Raw genomic sequence first — 23488 nt, 5'->3', positions numbered from 1 at the left:
CAGTGATCACCCATGACCCACCAGACAACACCCAGCACTCCCAGTGATAACCCATGACCCACCAGACAACACACAGAACTCCCAGTGATCACCCATGACCCACCAGACAACACCCAGAACTCCCAGTGATCACCCATGACCCACCAGACAACACCCAGAACTCCCAGTGATCACCCATGACCCCCCAGACAACACCCAGAACTCCCAGTGATCACCCATGACCCACCAGACAACACCCAGAACTCCCAGTGATCACCCATGACCCACCAGGCAACACCCAGCACTCCCAGTGATCACCCATGACCCACCAGACAACACACAGAACTCCCAGTGATCACCCATGACCCACCAGACAACACCCAGAACTCCCAGTGATCACCCATGACCCACCAGACAACACCCAGAACTCCCAGTGATCACCCATGACCCACCAGACAACACCCAGAACTCCCAGTGATCACCCATGACCCACCAGACAACACCCAGAACTCCCAGTGATCACCCATGACCCACCAGACAACACCCAGAACTCCCAGTGATCACCCATGACCCACCAGACAACACCCAGAACTCCCAGTGATCACTCATGACCCCCCAGACAACACCCAGAACTCCCAGTGATCACCCATGACCCACCAGACAACACCCAGAACTCCCAGTGATCACCCATGACCCACCAGACAACACCCAGAACTCCCAGTGATCACCCATGACCCACCAGACAACACCCAGAACTCCCAGTGATCACCCATGACCCACCAGACAACACCCAGAACTCCCAGTGATCACCCATGACCCACCAGACAACACCCAGAACTCCCAGTGATCACTCATGACCCCCCAGACAACACCCAGAACTCCCAGTGATCACCCATGACCCACCAGACAACACCCAGAACTCCCAGTGATTACCCATGACCCACCAGACAACACCCAGAACTCCCAGTGATCACCCATGACCCACCAGACAACACCCAGAACTCCCAGTGATCACCCATGACCCACCAGACAACACCCAGAACTCCCAGTGATCACCCATGACCCACCAGACAACACCCAGAACTCCCAGTGATCACCCATGACCCACCAGACAACACCCAGAACTCCCAGTGATCACCCATGACCCACCAGACAACACCCAGAACTCCCAGTGATGAAAAGTTTTGACGCCTCAATAACGTGTCACTATTTTTAATAGACAATAACACTTCGCCAGAACATATGCAGAAAAACACCTGCACCTGCATCTATTGCTCTGCAAGTCACAGTGAACCATGGGCCATACTATTTGTGCCATAGTGAGAATACATTGGGAATGCCTGATAGAATTGCATTGTTATGGGGCTAATCTTTGTCCAAAAATCTGCTCCAAAGTACATAGCAGAAATCCCGGTTGCTGTATTTTTGCAGTGTACTTTGTGGTACCGTGTGAACATGGCCAAAGAGTACTGTGAGGAAATTCTGTCTGCAGAGCTGTCAGTCATTGTCAATGCTGCCAACACTACAGGCTGTCATAGAACAGCTCGCAGCCTGCAGCTCCTGGCGTCACAGCAGGAGCAGATCAGTGGATTCTATTATCACACCCTCACCCCTTCACGATATCTATGTGTATAGTATCTCTATAGGTTAATAAAATCTACCGCCATTCAGATAGGCTACACTAAAATGTCTCCTTCCACGGGACACCCAGCGCCCAAGTATATGATCACACTCGCTGCCTCTACTTTACAATTCCTTATTCCGTCTCCTCGGCCAATCAGCGCTATGGTCTGCGGAGATCCTGTCCAATCAGAATCGAGAATTTTACAGCCGGCTCATGTTGTAGCGTTGATAGGTTCATGCCGATCGTCGGGTTCCGCCCACTTTTTTAAGCAGCCAGTAAGGTGTCTCTGTGTGGACTGCTGTGTGCTGTCGCATGGTTGAAGGTCGGAAGGTGTTGCTGTGTACTGGGATAGAGAATTGGTGCAGACTTCCAATTGAAGTCCCGGCTTCTGGTAGTCAGGTAGGCCCCAGCTATAAAATTACAGTTTATTCAGAGGGTTAACTATTTTAATATGGAAAGTTAAGGGGGATGAGAAAGAACCAGCAGGGTGTCATGTCACAAGCCATGTGATAACTACAGGAGGCTACAGCTAAAGGTTACCTTGTTACAGTCTCTTAAAGGGGTTCTCTAGGGTGACATAACACTGGGGTAACTGAGCCATAGGCACCGGAAATACTGTCTGCCCTTTATGTGTTGTGGGTATAGATGAGCTGGGTGACCCTGTGACCTTCCATGGGTTATGAGTAAATAGTGCCCCCAACACACACAGCTGGGTCAGGACTACCCCTATAAACCCAGCACAGGCTGCAGACCTAGCAGACTGTATGTATAGATGCTGATCGCCCGCACCATTACATGTATCACACGGGAGATTCCTCACTTAGGGCCCTATTACACAGGCCGATTATCGTGCAAAAAAATCGTTATATCGTTAGATATAGTCCTGTGTAATAGCAGGCAACGATTGAAAAATTGTTTGTGTGTGGTTGGTCATTGATTTAGGGCCCTATTATGCTGCGTTTACACGGAACGATTACACTGGTCAACGGCCAAAAAGGTTCCGACATGAAAACAGTTGATCCTAACTAATTTTGTGGTGCTGAAATAGAAAATGATGTTCAAATTTTGAAATTGGCTCTAATTTTCAAGATCTAGACATACTTTCTATATTTCTCACAGCCTGTGATACAATACTGGTAAAAGTTTGTATCATCAGTATTGCATCATCAACTGGTATATTGCATCATCTTAGAATGACCAATACGGAAAAAAGGTATCGGGGTAAGGCTAGGTTCACACTGCGTTTTTTAAATCCGTTTTTTTGCAAAAAACGTATGGAAAAAACGTATGCATTTGCGTGCATCCGTTCTTCCACTGACTTCCATTAGATTACTGTTGGACAGTTATCAGAGACAATCCCATGTATGAATACAAAAGACATGTGTAAATGCACTGAGAAGCCATTGAATAAGGACCTACATTCCAGAGTTCAATAAACATAATTAATTTGTAAAAATTCTTAGATATGCCTGTAAATTGTAGTTGATTTCAGATAGAACTAAGTTTTGAAATATATTTCAAAAGTTTATCAACAGTAAACTTGCTTCCTTATGATTGAAGAAGTAATATATCTGTCGGCTATTATACTTTATTCTATACAATTCACAAAACAGTAAAATGAGAACTCTTCCATATCATAGAAACTGGAGCCAATTAACATTTTTCCTTGTGATAATTGAATTCAGCACATAAAAATCATTAAGAAATGGCTAATTTTATTTCGGAAACCAAACAACTTTTGAAAATTTGTTGGACAGTGTTATCGTTCAAATTTTCGCATAAACGATCGCATTTGAGCGATAATCGTACCGTGTAAACCCAGCAAACAATCAAACGACGAGCGAGAAATCGTTCATTTTGATCTTTCAACATGTTCTTAAATCGTCGTTCGCTGAAAATTCGCAGATTGCTTCGTGTAAAGTATTTCACCGATTTACCCTATGTAAAAGATGGGCTTAAGTGATCATAGTAACGATCGTAAAGTATGCATACGTTTACATGGAGCGATAATTCGCCCAATTGATCGTTTAACGATTTTGAAGCAACAATTTGGTTTTAGAACGATCAGCATTTAGACAAATAAATCGTTTGAAAAATCGTTATTGCGATCGTTTTTAAGAATGCTTAAGCCCATCTGACATAGGGTGAATCTTTGAAAGACTGTTTACACAAAGCGATCTACGAATTTTTAGCAAACGACAAACGACCATTTGAGAACATGTTGAAAGATCAAAATGAACGATTTCTCGCTCGTTGCTTGATCGTTCGCTGTGTTTACACAAGCCGATTATTGCTCAAATGCGATCGGGATTGCGAAAACTCTAATGATCTTTCCGTGTAAACGCACCATAACAACCACTGTTCTGTGTAATATGGTGAACGATTTCAGGTAAATGATAAACAATCAATACAATAGGACCCTTAGTAGCCAATGTTACTTTTCACCATGCTTGTATCATTTGCATATAGTATTTTAGCTTTTCTATAGGGAACAATGTAACTTACAAGAAGTTTATAAATCACAATGCAGGTCCTTATAAAAGTGTTCCCCAACCTGTTGCGCTTCAGCTGTTGCAAAACAACAACTCCTATTGTGCCTGACTGTACAGTCATGATGAGAGTTGTAGTTGTGGCATATATTGGGCAACAGTGATCTAAAAGCATAAGGCTGAATTTATACAGGTCACCCAACTTGGAGGTGACTTCTAACTCCTTTGCATGCCTGTACATGAGGTTGTGCTCAACAGCAGCAACTCCAAGCGGTCCATTCTCTGTGTATAGTTATACTTGGGAAAGGCCAGAAAACCCCATGTAATACATTATACTTGTGGGTATTTTTTAGGGGCTATTCCTGTCCTGTGCATGAGATATGTATTATGTTGTTTTTGTCTTTGTTTTTTTTTTTTTTTATATCACAGCTGTTGTATGGGTTGTACAGAACTGATAGTTTTTTTCATTTTCCCTAGTAGTTATGTCTAAGGCTTCCCGGGCAGTGAAAGCTGTGAAGAAAGCTGATGTCTCTGGTGTGATTCGAGCACTCATTGGAGCTGGACAGGCGGCTCCAGGACCCCCGCTGGGACCCACCTTGGGACAGGTCTGCTTTTCAACTCTGTTCACTTCTTTAATAAACAGTTCAGTGAAGGCCCTATTCCACGGAAAGATTATCAGCCGATATCGCCCATTATGGCCGATAATTGTCCCGTGGAATAGAAGGCAACGATCAGCCGACATCGTTAATGTCGGCTGATCGTTGCAGTCGTTTGTCTCTCAACTATGTTGAAAATCAAATAACTGTGATAGCAGTGATCTGCTGCTGTCGCTCCGCGGAATAGGAGCGGTGGCGGCAGACCGCTACTATCCTCTATGGACTGCCCAGACAATCTAGCGATCACCCGGGCAGCTCCCCACGGCCCCTCCCGCACTCATCCGCTTACCGTTACCGATGTCCTTTCAGCATCATACATTACCTGTCCAGGCTTCTTCTCCGCGCTGCCTTCATCCCCGGGTCCCGCTCGTCTATCTTCAGAATGGCCGGTCAGCTGACAGGCCACACTCAGCCAATCACAGGCCGCGGCGGTCCCGGCCTGTGATTGGCTGAGCGCTCCGTCAGCTGACCAGCCATTCTGAAGATAGAGCGCGCAGGACCCAGGGATGAAGACAGCGCGGAGAAGAAGCCTGGACAGGTAATGTATGCTGCTGCTGCTTTTCAAATCGTCTGTAGCCCGCCGTGCACCGCTATTCAACCGTAGCGATGCGTGGTGGGGGAACGATGATTTTAGGTGTGGCCCTAAATGAACGTCGTCTGATCGTTCTCTCTATTTCACTGAACAATAATCGGCCGAATCGGGCCAAATGGGGCCGATCCGGCCGATTATCGTTACTGTGGAATAGGGCCCTTAGTGTTCACTGCTGTATGCACCTGGAAACCTCCCACAGCATGTGCCAAATAAATCCATAGACTCCCATCACCTGACTTCTTTTTTTTTTTTCCTTCTCTATAAATGTGGTTTGCATTAAGATTTTTGACACTATTATTACACAGGATCCAGTACAAAAAATATACCATAAGCTGGAAGTCTTGCTGATTCTCCAAGGGGTATCCATCTTAGGCACATGCTGACCATGTGCCACATTTTGGCCACTAGATTCCTATATAGGTCTCTCAGAAAATGTTGCATGCAAATTGTTATGAGCATGCTCCTTTTTTTATCATAGCTGTTGTCAGCCTATTGATGGTAGATCGGCCAGATATAGCAATTTTACAAAAAATAATTCACAATATAATATCATACTCGGCATGTTTTATGAAAAAAAAAATGTTTAAAAGGCCCCAAATGCATTAAAATAACAGGTGAAGAGGCACTGGCATCACCATAATCCAGCACTGGTGCCCTGTTCGGCACTCCTGTCTACTTTCTGGAGAGGATGTCACATGACTGCTGCAGACTGACAGCAGCACCAGAGGTGAGGGGTATACTTCCGGTATCATGGCTCTCATCACTGAGGCTGTTGCCAGGGGTTTGTCTACTTATCACCCCCCCACACACACACACACACGCTATAATTTAGTGTAGAGAACTGCTAACAAAGAGTGGGTCTTTTTCCGGTCCACGTATTGGCCATGGGTTGGGTACAGGGTTGGCCATTAACTTGCCATACTACTTCCCTCATGAAGTTGGAAACCCATTGAAAACCTAATAGTCTTCCTTCCTTACTCTCTTCTTTTGAGTCTTTCTTTAAAGGACACCTGTCACCATCTGCCTCTGCACAGTTTTTTGTGGAGACCCTAGAATGGTGATGTCAACATTACGGCCCTCCAGCTGTTGCAAAACTACAATTCCCATCATGCCTGGAAAGCCAAAGCTTTAGTTATCCAGGCTTGATGGGAATTGTAGTTGTGCTGCAGTTTGACACCCCTGCCCTAGAAGATGATGATCTACACATTCAGATTCACACTCAGCCTTGTTATAGCCAGGTTTAGTTGCCCATCAGAGGGCTCGGCCAGTTCCCTGTCTTTGGGATGGTTGTATTTGATAAATGATAGAACTATTACTGTATGGCTTATTTTTAAATTGTAAATGTGCAGATAAATGCCCTTGTATATCCAATGTAAATTTAATTCTTTCTTTATAAACAGAGGGGGATCCCTATTGGTCAGTTTTGTAAGGAGTTCAATGAGAGGACCAAAGACATCATTGAAGGAGTTCCCCTGCGGGTGAAGATCTTTGTTAATGTAAGTCTGTGATACACTCTCCCTCCTCAAACACTTCTCTATTTCCAATCTGTGCAGTATGAGTTTCTGTACATATTCTTCTGTCTGTTACATCAAGAGTTTACATACAGTGCCTGGATACAAGATGTGATATGGTTGGTTATGCCCGCAGCACATTTGCCCCCAGATGTTGTTCTGGACCTGTGGATCCCGCAAGCTTATAGGTTGCTGAAGTAGGATTCCGAACACTAGTGGGGATTGGGTACAGGGGGGAAGTAATAGGACATGATATCTTTCTAACTGTATTAATTACTCATCATATAGTCTATTGAAAAGCTTGGTGGGTCTGCAGTTCTCTTTGGAGCGCTCTGGAATTAAAGCATAATGTAAAGTTTAAATATAAAAACATTTTTAGTTGGAATATACCCTGATGTTAATAATTGATATTAAATGCATCACAATGGGGAAATGTGCCAAAATTCGAGTGTAAAAAAAAAAACCTCTTACGGTTATGGGTTTTTATTGAACAACATGAAGCACTTTGATAGACCTGGTAGATTCTTAGGCTGTCTACTCTATGTTTACACTGTCTAGGAATTAGACACTTGGTAAATCTGAGCCATTGAGTCATCCTGCAGTTACTCTGTACTTATTATTATTAGTCAAGCTCAGCTTTATTTTTGAGAATAATTAATTTTTTTCTTTTGTGCAGCCTGACAGAACATTTGAAATTAAGATCGGACAGCCCCCTGTGTCCTACTTCTTAAAAACTGCTGCAGGAATAGAGAAAGGAGCCTCAAAGACAGGTTTGTAGTAATATTATACATGTAAAAGACCGCTGCCTGTAACATATAGAGGTCAGACTTGGAACTTCAGAGTGTGAAATGATCTGCTAGGTTTCATACACTTTACTGTCTGCAATTGTGTACATTGTGCAGACCCATTGATGTATGTGGCCATACACACATTCATTTCTTTTTTTATTTATCGATCTGTACAGGCATGGCGATCCGTGTAAAAAAAAATGAAAAAATAAAATAAAAGGGGCTCTGCACTTATACAGCCCTATAGACTACTCCAATGGATCAGTGAAAAAAATGGGCAGCACATGTATTGTGGATCAGTTGCCTGGCAGCCATCTTCTACAGCACAGTGATCAGAAATACACCTGTAAACACCATGATTGAACCTTAGGAAGCAGGGACTGGTCGCCTTATTACAGTGAAGTATTATTCACTCTGCAGTGTTGCAGTATTTTAGAGGAATTCTAGTATTAAAACTGGGAACGGAGCTCCGAGTTATCAGGACTGTCCTCCCGTGGCTTCTCCCCAACTGCCTGGTCTTGATTTGATTTCCTTCTAGCTGCATAAATGCAGATCATTAGAAAAATTATTCAATATGTGAAAGCATTATGAACATAAAAAATGCTGAAAAATATTGCCACAGACCCTACAAAGTGTAACACCCAAGTGAAAAGCAAAGTACACTAGGGAGAACAGAAGTGTTGACACCCTGTAAAACTGTTGAACGGACAAGGGTCTTCTAGGTACCCCACATGTATGGCCACTAAGAGAGGGTGTCTTTTTCCTCTTTCCAGGCTCTTTCATTTATTTCCCAAAGTCATCATTCAGTCTGAGAAACTGCTCAAGTATATCTTGAAATGGATCAGTTGGTTTAAAGCGTAACTGTCATTTCAGGGTAATTTTTTTGAAAACATTAAATATCTATAGTACAAGCAATTTTAAGAAACTCTGTAATAGGTTTTATAAACCAAAAGAGTTTCCTTCTGGACTGAAAAAGCAATCTCCCAGCCTCCCCCCTCACTTCAGAAGCAGCAGGATTTCTGTCTCCATTATGTGGCTATGGAGAGGGGAGGGGCTGAGAGGAGTGACTAAGCACGGAGCAGTCTTGCACAACACAACACCCTGCAATCTTCTCTCAGCAAGTTCCTAGATAACCACAGACCTTTCTGACCCCAGAATCCTGCATTTTAGGTGCCCAGAGAGTCTACAAACAGCTGACCTTCATGTCACCTCTTCCTGCTCCCTCATCTCCCTCGGCCCCTCCCCCCTCCATAAGGATAGAATGGAGAGAGCAGAGCCCGTCTTCACTGGCTTCTCTGTAATGAAGACGTGTTTGCCTGATAATGCACAGATAAGAAGTCGGGGGGGGGGGGAGGCTGGGAGATTGCTTCTTGAGTACAGAAGGAGGCTTTTTGGGCTGATAAAACCTATTACAGAGTTTCTTAAAATCGCTTATACTACTGATTTCTGCAATAAAAAAAAAAATATGACAGTTACGCTTTAAGTGTCAGAGCACAGCTTACCATAGAATTGTATGGAGATGGGAGTGGCTTGAAAAAGACATGAGGCAGACATAGAAACACAATAGGAGAAATTAAAGGGGTATTCCCCCCAAAAGCAAAAAAAAATGTAATGCCCCCAAACCTAGTTATTCTTACTCACCAAGTCCCCCCCCCCCCCCCCCCCCGAGTATTTTGAGCAATCTCCCATCTTTCTAGCTGCTGCCGTTCCTGAGTTACAAGTTTTTCTAAAACATGGTCTATAATCAAGATAGGGAACTATATTTCCCATCATGCAATGCTTATGTCTGATGATGGCAATGTAGCAGAGCTGAGATGGTGATGGCATAGCAGAGCTGAGATGGTGATGGCATAGCAGAGCTGAGATGGTGATGGCATAGCAGAGCTGAGATGGTGATGGCATAGTGCAGCGAGCCAGGGTAATGGGAAGAGAGTGAGGGGAATGAGGAGTGGATGATGGTGATTGTAGTCTCTCCTGAGTGTGGCGCTGAGCTCCTCTGTGAGGGGATGCACTGAGGGCTGCAGGGGGAGAGTGTGCTATACCTGCAGGATGGCTGGAACTTGTCACGGTCACAGGTGGGCACGAGGGCTTCTGCAGGTACAGGGGGACTCTCTGGCGCTCCCCGGGTATCACTCTCTCTTCTGTGGCTGCTGCAGCGGTTTTCTGTAGGGGGGCTGCACCCGTGTGTAAGGTGGTCGGTGGTGTGTCCCCCGGGGCCAACCCCAAAATACTGCTGCCTGGTAATATGGCCCTTGATGGTGGTGTGGTGCAGGTGGACCAGACAACAGGGAGACAAGGAGGGAGGCAGTATAACAACAACTCCTTTACTGTTAGTCTTGCAGATGTTATACAGTCCTTTGGTACACAGCGGTGACTACTGGCGGCTTTGACTGGGTTGCTGTACTTGTGAGAGCCTGGTGGTGTGTAGAGGGACGACCTGCCTCAGGTCCTAGTCTGCCAGTACGTGTGGGACGCTGGTGAGCACGGTGATCCTGTGGACTTCTCCCCAATGGCGCTTGAGTCTGCTTTCCCCTCCCTGTCTGCTAGGGAGCTTCCTGCATAGGATACTGGGCCGGGCCTTAGGCCACAACTTTCGGGTCCCAGAGGTATCCAGGGGTCCTAGTCAATCTTACCCCACGAATGTCAGGAAGATGGGTGCCGAGGCCTACGTTAACTCGGCTCCCTCCTACAGCCAAGTCCATCCACTTAGGGTGTCTGTCTTTAGGATTCCCACTGACTGTATATGTGCTGCCCCTTTCCTGAGGGGGCACCTGACAAACTGTCTCTCAAGGTCTCTCTTTCTCTCACCTCCAGCTGTTTGATCTCTTGCTGCTCTGTGTAAGATCTTTCTCCTTGTTCCCCTCAGCAGCTTCTCTCTCTGTGGTGATCTCCTGAGGTGATGTTATACCCTCTACAGCTGGTCACTTGTCTCACTAGTCTCTTGTCTCCTGTCTCCTCTTGTCTCACTTGTCTCAGCTAAGCTCTGCAACAGCCAGCCTTATATAGGGGGCCTATCTGCATAACCACACCCCATTCTAGCAACTTCCTAAGCTTACCACACTACCTAAGCAGTTCCCACTACGATCAGTAGATGTCGCTGTTGTGTGGTGTGCAGTGTAAAGTATGTAACCCATCTCTGCCTGCCAGTTACTGGTACAGAGAAATACAAATAACAGTTGAAAATAAAACATGTTAATTCCTAAAATATATAATAACACTTGTTGACAGGTGCCATCCTCAGCCCAGCCACAGGAACCATGCTCTGGTATACTACAATAGCAGAGCTGAGATGGTGATGGCATGGCAGAGCTGAGATGGTGATGGCATGGCAGAGCTGAGATGGTGATGGCATGGCAGAGCTGAGATGGTGATGGCATGGCAGAGCTGAGATGGTGATGGCATGGCAGAGCTGAGATGGTGATGGCATGGCAGAGCTGAGATGGTGATGGCATGGCAGAGCTGAGATGGTGATTGCATGGCAGAGCTGAGATGGTGATGGCATGGCAGAGCTGAGATGGTGATGGCATGGCAGAGCTGAGATGGTGATGGCATGGCAGAGCTGAGATGGTGATGGCAGAGCTGAGATGGTGATGGCAGAGCTGAGATGGTGATGGCATGGCAGAGCTGAGATGGTGACGGCATAGCAGAGCTGCGATGGTGACGGCATAGCAGAGCGACGGGGGGGGGGGGTAACAATTGATGAACGGGGGTGGGGGGGGAGTTTAGCCGCCCAGCAGCCGCAAGTGACAGGGGAGATCGAGCCGCGTGACGCCACGGCGCATACCGGTGGCCCCGCGGCTCTCAGCAATTGACGCACAGGGGGGGGGGGATTCTGCCGGGAAGCGCCGCGGGCGAGCGGCTCAGAGCAATTGATAGCGGGGACGGGTGCGGGCGAGCGCCCAGCAGCAGGTGACAGGGGACAGTGCGGCTCAGCAGAGCTATTGATGGACGGGGGGGGGGGGGGGGTGCGGGCGAGCGGCTCAGAGCTATTGATGGACGGGAGGGGTATGTGGGCGAGCGGTTCAGAGCTATTGATGGACGGGGGGGGTGCGGGCGAGCGGCTCAGAGCTATTGATGGACGGGGGGAGGGGAGGTGCTCGGAGCAATTGACGGAGGGGGAGAGGGAGGGGTGACGGGTCACAGTCAGGGGGTGAGCTCTGGCTGGGGGGGGGGAAACACGGTACTGGTGACTGCTGTTAGAGAAGGAGTCAGTGACAGCTGCACTGATTGATCACTGTCTCCCTCTCTAACAGCAGCCACCGCCGTCCTCCTTCACTTCAGATTGGCTGGGATAGAAACACTAACCCAGCCCATTGAAGAGAAGGAGGACACGTGATGCCGTCTCGGAGGGTGCGGGCCAGGAGCAGGGAGCGTGTCGGTGTGGACTGAGAGCTGATGATTCTCTGCAATCCGTGGGGGTGGGGGCACCTAGATAACAGCAAAACTGTGCAGAATCCGTAATAACTTTATATTGAAAAGATGGAAAGCTACGGGTGGGCAACGTATAAATGCAAAAATAATTTTGGGGGGAATAGCCCTTTTAATCAAAGTTTGCACGCCAGGACTGGTGTAAATATTTGATAAATTCCTCCCAGTGAGTACAGGAGTTTGTAGTGCTTAATGAAATATTGTGAATGCTAACGCAATATCTGAAATACTACAATTACTTCTGCGACAATGTTTGCAGTATCTGAAACTATAAGATGTGTGAGAAATTCTGGTTGCAGGTATAGCAGTGTCGGCTGCTTTAACTACCAATGTCACAAGAATAACATGACATTTCTGTCTGATGAAAACGAATATTATATTTGGCTTAATGTATTTCATACTTCCTGACTAGAGATGATCAAACAGCGGAAAATCTTAGGTTCTATAGAACTAGAACCTTGTCGAACCTTCCGCATTTGATTCCTGATGCCTTCCCGGTCCGTGGGGAAGGAGGAGACAGCCTGGGTACCGCCTGGAATTCCGGGATACAGTCTATTACCTAGTCTGAATCCCGGAATTCCAGGCGGTACCCGGGCTGTCTCAGTGGATAACACTGATGTAAGGGCTGTCTAAGCCCTGCAGTTTTTCCTGGGTTCTGTATATTCTTATATACAGTGGAAGGTCATATTGATCGGTAGCTGCCTCTAAACTGTGAGTGGTGATTGTTATCACTGCTTGCTCTGTTAGGGTATGTTCACATTGAGTAAAACAGGCGGAATCCCACCTGTCTCAGTGTGCCATAGCCCGTCTATGGGAGAGTGTGCGCTCCTCTGCAGCCGCCGCTCTCCGCTCAGACATGTCACTTCTTTGAGTGGAGAGCGGAGGCTGGGGAAGAGCGCTTGCCCTCTCATTCACTCACATCGGGACACTGAGCACAGAGGGATTCCACGACAGATAGATCCGCCGCGGAATTCCGCTGTATTTGCTCAGTTTGAACATACCCTTAGTGGTTCTAGATGAGTGAGCGATAATAGCAATCACCACTCGTAGTGTAGAGGCTGCTGCACAGACTGCAATCGCATTGGGCATATGAGAATATGCAATGCACAGGGAAAATGGGACCCTGCTCTGTATAGCGCTGTGTGGCAGTGCTTGTTCACAAATTTAAAATACCGCCATTACTGCCGCAAATAAATGATATGAACATTATTTTGATGGCCCACGTGGACAGCGCCCGTTATTTAATACATTGTGTGGACAAATTATTGAATTATGAAAACATGAATTATGAAAAAAGACGACCATTGTTTGCGTAAAAAGTACATTGTGGGAACATAGCATTAATGTGATGGCTAATTTTCTAAAAAAAAAAAAAAATCCAATTTTTCCCATCTATTTAAAGGGGTTATAAAAAAAAAAAAGTTTCTTTCTTCCCAAAACAGCATCACACCTGCTTTCAGGTTGTGTGTGGCATTACAGGTGCACTTACTGCCCCCCCCCCCACACTTGTTCTAATCCTTCCTACTTGTCTATGCTTCTTCTAGATGCTCCCAGGTTCAAACCTTTACAAATGATGCCCCTTTTACATCATGGCACTTGGCAGGGATGTCTATCTAGATAGATAGATTAGAGGGATATGAAACAAGTGTCTTCTTTCACCTGTACTGCTCAGGAGAGGCTGTTTCCCTGCTCTTGGCCAGGTGATCACTGTGTGATGTCATTGGTGGACAGGGTTACAGATTAGGTTTTACAGCTTGCCTGGCAACAGCAGAGAAAGATCATGTGACCCCTGTCTTAGAAAGGAGGGGTAGGAGTCGATACAGTGTAGACCAGGAAGTGAGGATTTTCAACAGCTTCAGGGTGAGAGTCAGGATGTCCTGCAGACAATTCATGTAATAGAAACCTATTACAAACAAGCTTAGATTATGGGTGTGGTGGAGAGTGAACAGGGTTAATTCCCCTTTAATGGAGCAGAGCTGCAATACCACACAGAAACAAGAAGACAGGTGGCACTGTTTCTGAATAAAAGCAGTTTCTAATTCAGGACAACCTCTTTAATTTCTTTATTTTAATTCAGTAATTTAAAAACGCCTAGAAAAACGTCCTCACATGTTGTCATTTACTTAGAGGGTACTCCAGCGAAAATCTTTTTCCCAGTAATTAAAACACATTACAAAGTTTTATAACTTTGTAATATGCTTCAATCGCCTATCTGCCCCCCTTTCCTATCTTTTCCCTCCCTCAATCCCCCACCAGGAAGTGAAGTAAATTTATTCTTACCTAATGACTGTTGACCCCAGGCTGCTCTGTGGCAGCCATTTTGTGACAATGACATCATCAAGAGGGAGGCGGGTCTAAGCCCTGTTAGGCCAGCCTCCCTTTGTCAGATGTCTTGGGTTGCTCAGCTCTGATTGGCTGAGCAAGCTGTAAGCCATCTAACAGTTCTACAGAGTCAGTTAGACATCACAGGAGACAAAGTGCATCATGGGAAACCCCAAACCAGGAAGTGAGGAAAAAATGGAGCAGTGCTGGAGTTTTCCTTTTATATAGCAGTGCCGGAGTTGTCCTTTAATAAAAGATGTGAAGGTTTATAAATGGACACTTGAAGCAGTTTTTATTGTGCGGCCAATAATTCCTGCTTTGAGCTTTGTGTGGGACACTAGGGAGCAATGGCTGGGGGGTGAAGATCTGCCCATTCCCAGCTTCATAGTGCAGCCAGATAATTGTTATATTGCTGTAGAGTTGTTGCTTTCGGATGTGTTAATACAGATACACTGGCGATATTCCATTGACATTTATTATTATGTTAATTACTGACCTTCTTTAGTAACATCCATATCCATGGAAACAAACTTGTCTGCATTAGTTTTCTCCATGGTAACATTGTTGCTAAGGAGGACCAGATATTCATAATGTATCTCAGATTGCATCAACACAGTCAGGGTTTGTGCCATTTCATCTGGAAATTACAGTCCGAATGACTCTTAGGTAACAAGCGTTAATACACAGTATAATGACTTTTATTGTCCAGGTCTTTTTATTTTATTTTTTTTCTTTAAAATGGTTAACCTAAAATGCATTTTTATCTGCTTTAAAGAGTCACTGTCGTATTTTTTTTTGTTGCAGAAATCAATAGTCCAGGCGATTTTAAGAAACTTTGTAATTGGGTTTATTAGCCAAATCTGCCATTATCTGCATGTAAAAAGCCTTTTCCCAGGTCCCCCCCCCCCCCTTCCTCTTTTTCATCCACTCTGAAAAATCTGAAAATTGTGACTTGTTGCAGGAGACGTCCCCTGTCTGCTCTAGGGAGAGGGGAGGGGGGAGGAGGAAGGAGGGAGTTAGCCGGCAGCAGAAAGCAGATAACAGAGGATTACAGGCACGGAGCTGGGTGACAGCTGTAATCCGAGCTCAGACAGGTCACTGGTGACTGTCACAGGAGATATCCCGTGAGGGATTTGTAGATTAACTCTTTGTTGTCCTGTTTTGGTCTTTTCTTTAGCTCTCTCCATAGGAGAACAATGAAGACAGGGGGGAGAGCTTCAAACTGCTTTTTCATGATAAAAATGCATTTTACGGCTAATAAACCCAATTACAAAGTTTCTTAAAATCGCATGGACTATTGATTTCTGCAAAAAAAAAATTCACGACAGTGACACTTTAAGGCCCTATTACACTGAACGATTATCCAGAAGCATTGCTAGAAACGCTCCTGTGGCTAATAATCAGCCCTTGTAAAAGTGACACCGATCGGCCAAGGACAAGGGAAAAAAAACCAATCCTTGGCTGAGCAGGTTTTTAAAGTGTCACTGTCGTTTACATTTTTTTTGCAGAAATAGTACAGGCTATATTAACCCCTTAAGGACAGAGCCAATTTTGATTTTTGCGTTTTCGTTTTTTCTTCCTTGTGCTTAAAAGGCCATAGCACTTGCATTTTTCCACCTAGGAACCCACATGAGGCCTTATTTTTTGAGTCACTAATTGTACTTTGCAATGACAGGCTGAATTTTTGCATAAAGTACACTGCGAAACCAGAAAAAAATTCAAAGGGTGGTGAAATTGAAAAAAAAAAAGCATTTTGTTTATTTTGGGGAAATGTGTTTTTACGCCATTCGCCCTGGGGTAAAACTGACTTGTTATGCATGTTCCTCAAGTCGTTACGATTACAACGATATATAACATGTATAACTTATATTGTATCTGATGGCCTGTAAAAAATTCAAACCATTATCAACAAATATACGTCACTTAAAATCGCTCCATTCCCAGGCTTATAGCGCTTTTATCCTTTGGTCTATGGGGCTGTGTGAGGTGTCATTTTTTGCGCCATGATGTGTTCTTTCTATCGGTACCTTGATTGCGCATATACGACTTTTTGATCGCTTTTTATTACAATTTTTCTGGATTTGATGCGACCAAAAATGCGCAATTTTGCACTTTTGGGATTTTTTGGCGCTGACGCCGTTTACCGTGCGAGATCAGGAATGTGATTAATAGTTCGGGCGATTACGCACGCAGCGATAGCAAACATGTTTGTTTGTTTATTTATTTACTTTTATTAATAACCTGGGAAAAGGGGGGTGATTCAGACTTTTATTAGGGGAGGGGGCTTTTTACAATTACCAACACTTTTTTTTTTTTTTTTTTACACTTATACTAGAAGCCCCCATGGGGTACTTCTAGTATATATACTTTGATCTCTCATAGAGATCTCTGCAGCATAGATATGCTGCAGAGATCCATGAGATAGGCACTCGTTTACTTCCGGCTGCTGCAGACGGAAGTAAACGAGTGCCGAGCCGGGGACGGCGCCATCTTGGAGTGGTCCCCGGCCGGCTTCAGTTACAGAGATCGCTCCTCTGGGATAACATCCCGGAGGAGCGATCTCCCCACTAGACACCAGGGATAATGCTGCGTCCGGTAATCGGATGCAGCTGTCAACTTTGACAGCTGCATCTGATTACTGTATTAGCGGGCACGGCGATCGGACCGTGCCCGCTAATACCTGCGGTCCCGGGCTACAAGCGGCACCCGGGACCGCCGCGGTTCAGAGCGGGGTCGCCGCGCGGCCCCGCTCTGAACGTCCCTAACAGCATCAGGGCGTAAATATACGCCCTATGTCATTAAGGGGTTAAGAAACTTTGTGATTCGGTTTATTAGCCGAAAAATGCATTTTTATCATGAAAAAGCAGTTTGAAGCTCTCCCCCCTGTCTTCATGGTTCGGGATGGAGGGAGATGAGGCACCAAAACAGGACAGCAATGCCGGGTCACACATAGTGATATAGAGGGGTCACTGTGGGGTCACGCCATAGCGCGTGCACACACACAGCCTGCTGCAGCCATAGGGCGCACTCACGCACACACGCACGCACACACAGCTGCAGCCATAGAACATTGAAGAAAAAAACACAATCTTTTCCCAGAGAAAACCCCACACTGAGGACAGAGGTTACTGCTACACTACTTATGTCTTCTCCTCCTCCTCTATATTACACAGGATATCTCCATATTACACGGCTGCTCATATACAGTCATCCAGCATCCAGGAAGAGAACAGCACAGATCTCCCCCCACACAATGGACTCTTCCAGCTTAAACTGCCAAATGGTGACCAACGTTTCCCCGCCCACCCTTGTCTAATAGGGCAGGTGTACTATTAGAATGTTGCTCATAAAATTATATTGATGAGCAAAACTTTAACTTTAAAATTAATATCAAAACTCAATTTGAAGATTATATATAACAACGGCTGTTTTGCATTCATTTCAATGCAGGACCTTTTTTTATGACAAGAATGGACGTTTTAATCAGCGACAACGGCTGTTCTTGTCATAAAAAAAAGACGTAGGGTGAACCTTAGATTGCAATGACTAAACCTGATGAAATTTTGGAGTTAGTATGAAGGGGTGTGGCTGCAAACTGATAATGGTTGGCCAAACATCTTCATAGTCCTGCTCCTTATGGTTCTTAACTACACAGTGGTGCAAGTGAGGCTTGGTTCACACTACGTGTTTGTAATCCGATTTTATTTTTTTTCATCCGTTTTTTGCGAAAAACGATGCATGTGTGTGCATCCGTTTTGATCCGTTTTTCTATTGAATTCCATTATGAAAGATCAAAACAGATCCGTTTTTTGTGTACATTAAAAAAAAACTGATACATTTTTTTTTTTTTTTTTTATAATTGAATTCAATGGAAAAACGGATGCACACACATGCATCCGTTTTTCACAAAAAACGGATGAAAGAAACATTTCCATCTGTTTTTTCATCAGTTTTTTGCAAAAACCTACTGTGAACCGAGCCTGAGAGGGAGCACTGTGTCAGACTAGACAGAACTGCCGGACATCTGCCGGGGAAAGATCATCTGATCGTGCAGGAAGGTTGCAATTTATATGGAGTTAATCCATGTAACTTTCTGCCACCCATTGATTTTTGTCTGGAATAATCCTTTATATTGTACATATTTCTTTGTACATAATGCATTGTGAAGTTGATGTTGATAACTTTTTATTGTCCTGTAGGTCACGAGGTGGCAGGAATGGTAACATTAAAGCAAATCTATGAAATAGCCGTTGTAAAATCTCAAGATGAAGCATTTGTGCTCCGGGATATGCCTCTGGTTGAAGTGGTGAAATCTATTATTGGCAGCGCTCGATCTCTGGGGATCAAAGTTGTCAAAGAGTAAGGTCTTCTTTGTTATGCTAATGTCACTGCAGTGTAAAGGTGGCCATACACCGTCAATTATCTCTCCTGTCCTTTCCCCTCACCCCTTATACACAGGAACATTCAGCACAGCCCAGCATTTTTGTGCTCTGTATGGAGGGGTAAGCCGCACGCAGAACGCTCTGGCTGCGACTTATCACTCTGAAACAAAGGGGTCGGGCAGTGTTTTTCCATCACACCTGACCCCTATCTCCTCAGACATCATTGGTAGGTGGACAGTTGAGAGAACTGAGGGGACGACTGAGAGAATATAAAGTTAGAGATGAGCGAACCTCAAGCATGCTCGAGCCCATCCAAACCCGATCGTTCTGCATTTGATTAGCGGTGACTGCTGAAGTTGGATAAAGCCCTAAGGCTATGTGGAAAACATGGATATAGTCATTGGCTGTATCCATGTTTTCCAGACAACCTTAGAGCGTTATCCAAGTTCAGCAGCCCCAGCTAATCAAATGCCGAAAGTTTGGGTTCGGATGGACTCGAACCCGAACCCGGTTCACTCATCTCTATATAAAGTGTATTGGGACCTTTAGATAAGTAAAAGTTAAGGTTCTGTGCTGCATTACTTTACAATCTGTTGTAAAACTACAACTCTCAGCATGTACTGATATCCTGTGCCTGCTGTAGGGACGTGAGGGTTTTGGTCCTCTACAGCTGTTAAACCACAAGGTTTAGGTCACTGTTGTGTCATATCTTATACACTCGTGTCAAACTCAAAATACAGTGGGCCAAAATTAAAAACTTGGACAAAGTCGCAGACAAACCTTGATATCTGTTGAAGCGTGCAAGGAGCATTTCTGGCCCTTTCACAGCTGCGTTCATGAGACTGTGAGAACGTTGTGCGTCACCCAGCGCTTTGCACTACAAAAATGATACGGTAAATCCCCACAATAGTGCCTCACATGGTAATAGTGCCCCATACAATAGCCAGCCCCCTCACAGTAGTGTCCCTTATGGTAGCCAGCCCCCCACAGTAGTGTCCCTTACAGTAGCCAGACCCTCAAACTGTGTCCCATATGGTAGCCAGCTCCCCCACAGTAGTGTCCCATAGGGTAGCCAGTCCCCCACAGTAGTGTCCCTTACAGTAGCCAGCCCCTCAAACGGTGTCCCATATGGTAGCCAGCTCCCCCACAGTAGTGTCCCATACGGTAGCCAGTCCCCCCACAGTAGTGTCCTATACAGTAGCCAGCCCCCTACAGTTATTAGTTATGCTGGGCGGCTCAACAAAGAAAATGTCACCCTATGCACCATCTGTCCACCTGGACACCCTCCTTTTGACCACATGGTTGATCTGTTTCTCTGGTGCCAGTAAGGGCTACCTCCTGCAGTGGACTCTAGATACTCCAGGGTTACTGCAGCTCCTGCTCAGTTCTCTCTCCCGATGTAGCTTCGCTTTACCTCCTGCTTTCACTCTCAGCCCAGCCACATCTTACACTGCACTGGGTAGTGCTACCTTCTCTCCTGCTTGATAGCTTGTCAAGTGGAGTGTGACCCTCAACTGCATCACTTACCGGCAATGGCAGCGTGTTGACATCATCCACTCACTCCCTGCACATTCTAGGTCACAGATATGAAAATTCCTGCGGCCTAGAAGTTAGTACATCGCAACAGATTATAATATGGGAAGTTTAGAAGACTCATATGGAAAGTCCAGCCCATATTATAACCTGTTGCGATGGCCTGTCAGCTCGTCACTTTATTGATTTCCATAGTGGGCCAAAAATAATGGCACCGTAGGCCAGAGTTTGACATGCCTGCTCTAATCTATGAACGTGTTACTGTTCGATTTGTTGACATTTTACATAAATCTTGGCTTTGTTCCTACAGTCTGTGTCCAGAAGAGTATGGAAAGTTCCTAGAAGAACGGAAAGCCATTCTTCAAGCAGCCGCTGAAGCCCGGTTAGCAGAGGCCGCAGCAGCTAAGAAGAAGTGAGGCCACAAGAAAGGATATTTTGAACTTCTGAGAAACTCTCCATTGCCACATTTTATACTGATTTAAAGCAAACTTTGAACCTTCAGTTTTGTGTGGATCACTAAACATTTATATAGCTGGTGTTCAGCAGAAAGATATTTTGTATTCTGACACTGCTGCTGCTGCTAGCTGCATTACTGTTATGCAGAACCGGTGACGTCTGAATGGCCCAGGTATCCTTGGGTTGCTTCTTTGTGCAGTTAAGTAAGTCAGTGTGTGAAAATAAAAAAAAAAAACTTCAATTCATTTCTGTTTTCAGATTAAAATGTTACTTTAAAAATGCACAAATATGTAGCAGATGCTTTTCCTATACTCAGGTAATCGTCATCACTCAGCAAACATTGGGGCGAATATGTCAGTGTATACTGACAGCCATTAAAGTGTGGTCTGGTCTGGAGTGGATTTGCACCAGCGTTAGGGTACAAACCCACTTGACGTATTTGCTGCGTGAATCAGTCTTAAAAATAAGCAGGCAAAACGCAGGTTGGCTTTATACAATTGTTCTGCGTTAAAATACGCAATTGCGTATTTTTGAAGCGTGAAGCTACATGCGTTTTTCGCACAGGTTAACAACTGATGCTTTGCTAACAACAAGCTTCACGCTTCAAAAATACGCAATTGTGTATTTTAACACAGAACAATTGTATAAAGCCAACCTGCGATTCACGCAGCAAATACGTCAAGTGGGTTTGTACCCTTAGCGACATTTGAACAAAAATCGCTATTAGGTTCACACTGTAAAAATTACAGCCGTCTTCTATAATAATGGCCGTCACTGTCCAAATAACGTCTGTATTTTTTAAATAACAAACGTTATTTGCACAATGATGGTCGTTGTTATGAACGCGGCTGTCATTTTTACATGGTGTGAACCTAACCTTAATAAATGTGCAGGGAGCTCTAAACTAGACATATTTGTCACTCTTAAAGGGAACCCGTCACCATGAAAATGCTACCTAAGCTATTGGCATTATGTTGTAAAACAGAAGGAGCTGAGCGGATTGATATATCTTCATGGGAAAATATTCTGTATAACTTGTAATACGATTGAAATATCTGATGTTTTCATGCTAAAGAGTCCAGTCCATTGAGTGACACCGCCCACAGAATGATACAGAAAGTTACACTGAAGCTTTTCCTATAAAGATATATACCATTCTGCCCAGTTCTTCCTGCTCTATAACATGATGGCCATTAGATAAAATGATAGTGTCTTGGTGACAGGTTCCCATAAAATGACTTTGGACATGAGGAGGTGTAATCTGTAAAAAGTCACAAATTTATGCACAAAAATCACAAATTGAGCGATTACACAAAAACTTTACACAGGTGTACAGCAATGATAAATCTCCCCCACCTTATGTCCATCTTAAGCTCTGTTCACACATTGCAGTTGCGTCACTTTACTGCATCATTTTTCTGAAGACACTGTAGTACCATGACAGTATTGCAAGAAAACTTAAGTGTGTGTGAACATAGCCTGAGAATCCCAGATGTTTTATAGTTGTTTTCATAGTTTATAGGCTATGTTCACACAACATACTTTTTTTTTCATTTATACGGCCGTTGTTGCAATTTGCAACAACGGGCGTATTAATACAAAAAAATATGTTGGCCGGGTGTCTATGGAACCCCGGCCGGAGCGTATGCACAGGGTATATGCTCCGGCCGAGACCCCTAGCAGCGCCGCAAACAACTGACATGTCAGTTTTCTGCGGCCGCTATTCAGTGAATAGCGGCCGTAGTAAACCATGTCAGTGCGCACTATGAAGCGAGCAACTCCGGCCGCTTGCTTCATAGTGTGCTATGGGGAGTTCTGATGCGGGCACGTGCTGATGTGCCCGCATCAAAACTCTGCGGCAGAAAAGATCATCCGGCCCGTACTGCATTACTGGCCAGGAGGATCTTTGCAGAGACCGGCCGCTCCGTGACCCGGCCAGTCTCTTACGCCAAGTGAACATGGCCTAAGGCTATGTTGACACTCGGTTGCTCAGTATTTTTTAACCAAAACCAGGAGTGGCTTGAAAACTAGAAAGGCTATGTTCACACACTGTTGAAATTTAGCGTATGGCCGTTATTTCAAAACAGCAGTTTTTAAATAACTGTAATTATTTGCCATTAAATAACGTCCATCCACTAAATTTCTACAGTGTGTGAACATAGCCTTTCTGTCTTTTCACTCCACTCCTGGTTTTGGTTGAAAAAAACTGAGTAAAGATATGCAGCATAGATCGATGAGATAGGCACATTGATTGCTTTCGGCGCAGACCCCGGACGGGGTAAGATGTGTGGATCGCTCCTCTGGGACGCTGTCCACCCCACTAGACACCAGGGATCAGCTGCATCAAGTAATCGGATGCAGCTGTCATCTTTGACAGCTGCATCCGATTACTTTATTAGCGGGCACGGCGATTGGACCATGCCCGCCAATAGCCGCGGTCCTGGGCTACGAGCGACACCCGGGACCGCGGCGGTTCAGAGCGCGGCCTCGCTCTGAGCACATGGAGGTGGACCTGGTATGGGTACGTCCAGGGTCGCCTAAGGGTTAATTGACACCTGGAAACTTTAGTTATGGGAGAAAGTATTGGCACTCCTGCAACTTTGTCAGATAATACTCAATTTCTTCCAGAAATTCCCCCCCCCCCCCAAGTTATCCCCAATATACACTTTTTACGGGAAATGCTTATAAAGTGCTTTTTTTCCCTGTACTTCCTACTGCATCAAGGCTT

The 23488-nt window shown here is 45.1% G+C and overlaps 1 protein-coding gene across 2 annotated transcripts; it reads left to right on the top strand.

Annotated features, from left to right (window-relative positions):
- Nucleotides 1–1875: 1875 nt before the first annotated feature.
- Nucleotides 1876–21007, top strand: MRPL11 (mitochondrial ribosomal protein L11). 2 transcript variants are annotated; one of them, XM_069968229.1, is made up of 6 exons: nt 1876–2002; nt 4570–4697; nt 6741–6836; nt 7528–7621; nt 18589–18748; nt 20615–21007. In XM_069968229.1, exons 2-6 carry the CDS (start codon nt 4575–4577, stop codon nt 20718–20720), a joined length of 579 nt encoding a protein of 192 aa, XP_069824330.1. In that variant the 5' UTR covers nt 1876–2002; nt 4570–4574; the 3' UTR covers nt 20721–21007. The 2 variants fall into 2 exon arrangements, with proteins under 2 accessions (XP_069824330.1, XP_069824329.1); XM_069968228.1 differs by having other exon boundaries at nt 1877–2002; nt 4573–4697.
- Nucleotides 21008–23488: the final 2481 nt, after the last annotated feature.

The sequence above is a fragment of the Dendropsophus ebraccatus genome, chromosome 4, assembly GCF_027789765.1.
Source record: "Dendropsophus ebraccatus isolate aDenEbr1 chromosome 4, aDenEbr1.pat, whole genome shotgun sequence".
Classification (NCBI taxonomy): Eukaryota; Metazoa; Chordata; class Amphibia; order Anura; family Hylidae; genus Dendropsophus; species Dendropsophus ebraccatus.
This window is presented reverse-complemented; position numbering and strand designations above follow the sequence as displayed.

Excerpts from the sequence above, each read along its gene's own strand:
- MRPL11 (XM_069968229.1), top strand. The coding sequence starts at position 4,575 with ATGTCTAAGGCTTCCCGGGCAGTGAAAGCTGTGAAGAAAGCTGATGTC. Across the intron at positions 4,698-6,740 it reads TGGGACCCACCTTGGGACAG|AGGGGGATCCCTATTGGTCA; the intron begins GTCTGCTTTTCA and ends CTTTATAAACAG. Across the intron at positions 18,749-20,614 it reads GGGATCAAAGTTGTCAAAGA|TCTGTGTCCAGAAGAGTATG; the intron begins GTAAGGTCTTCT and ends TTGTTCCTACAG.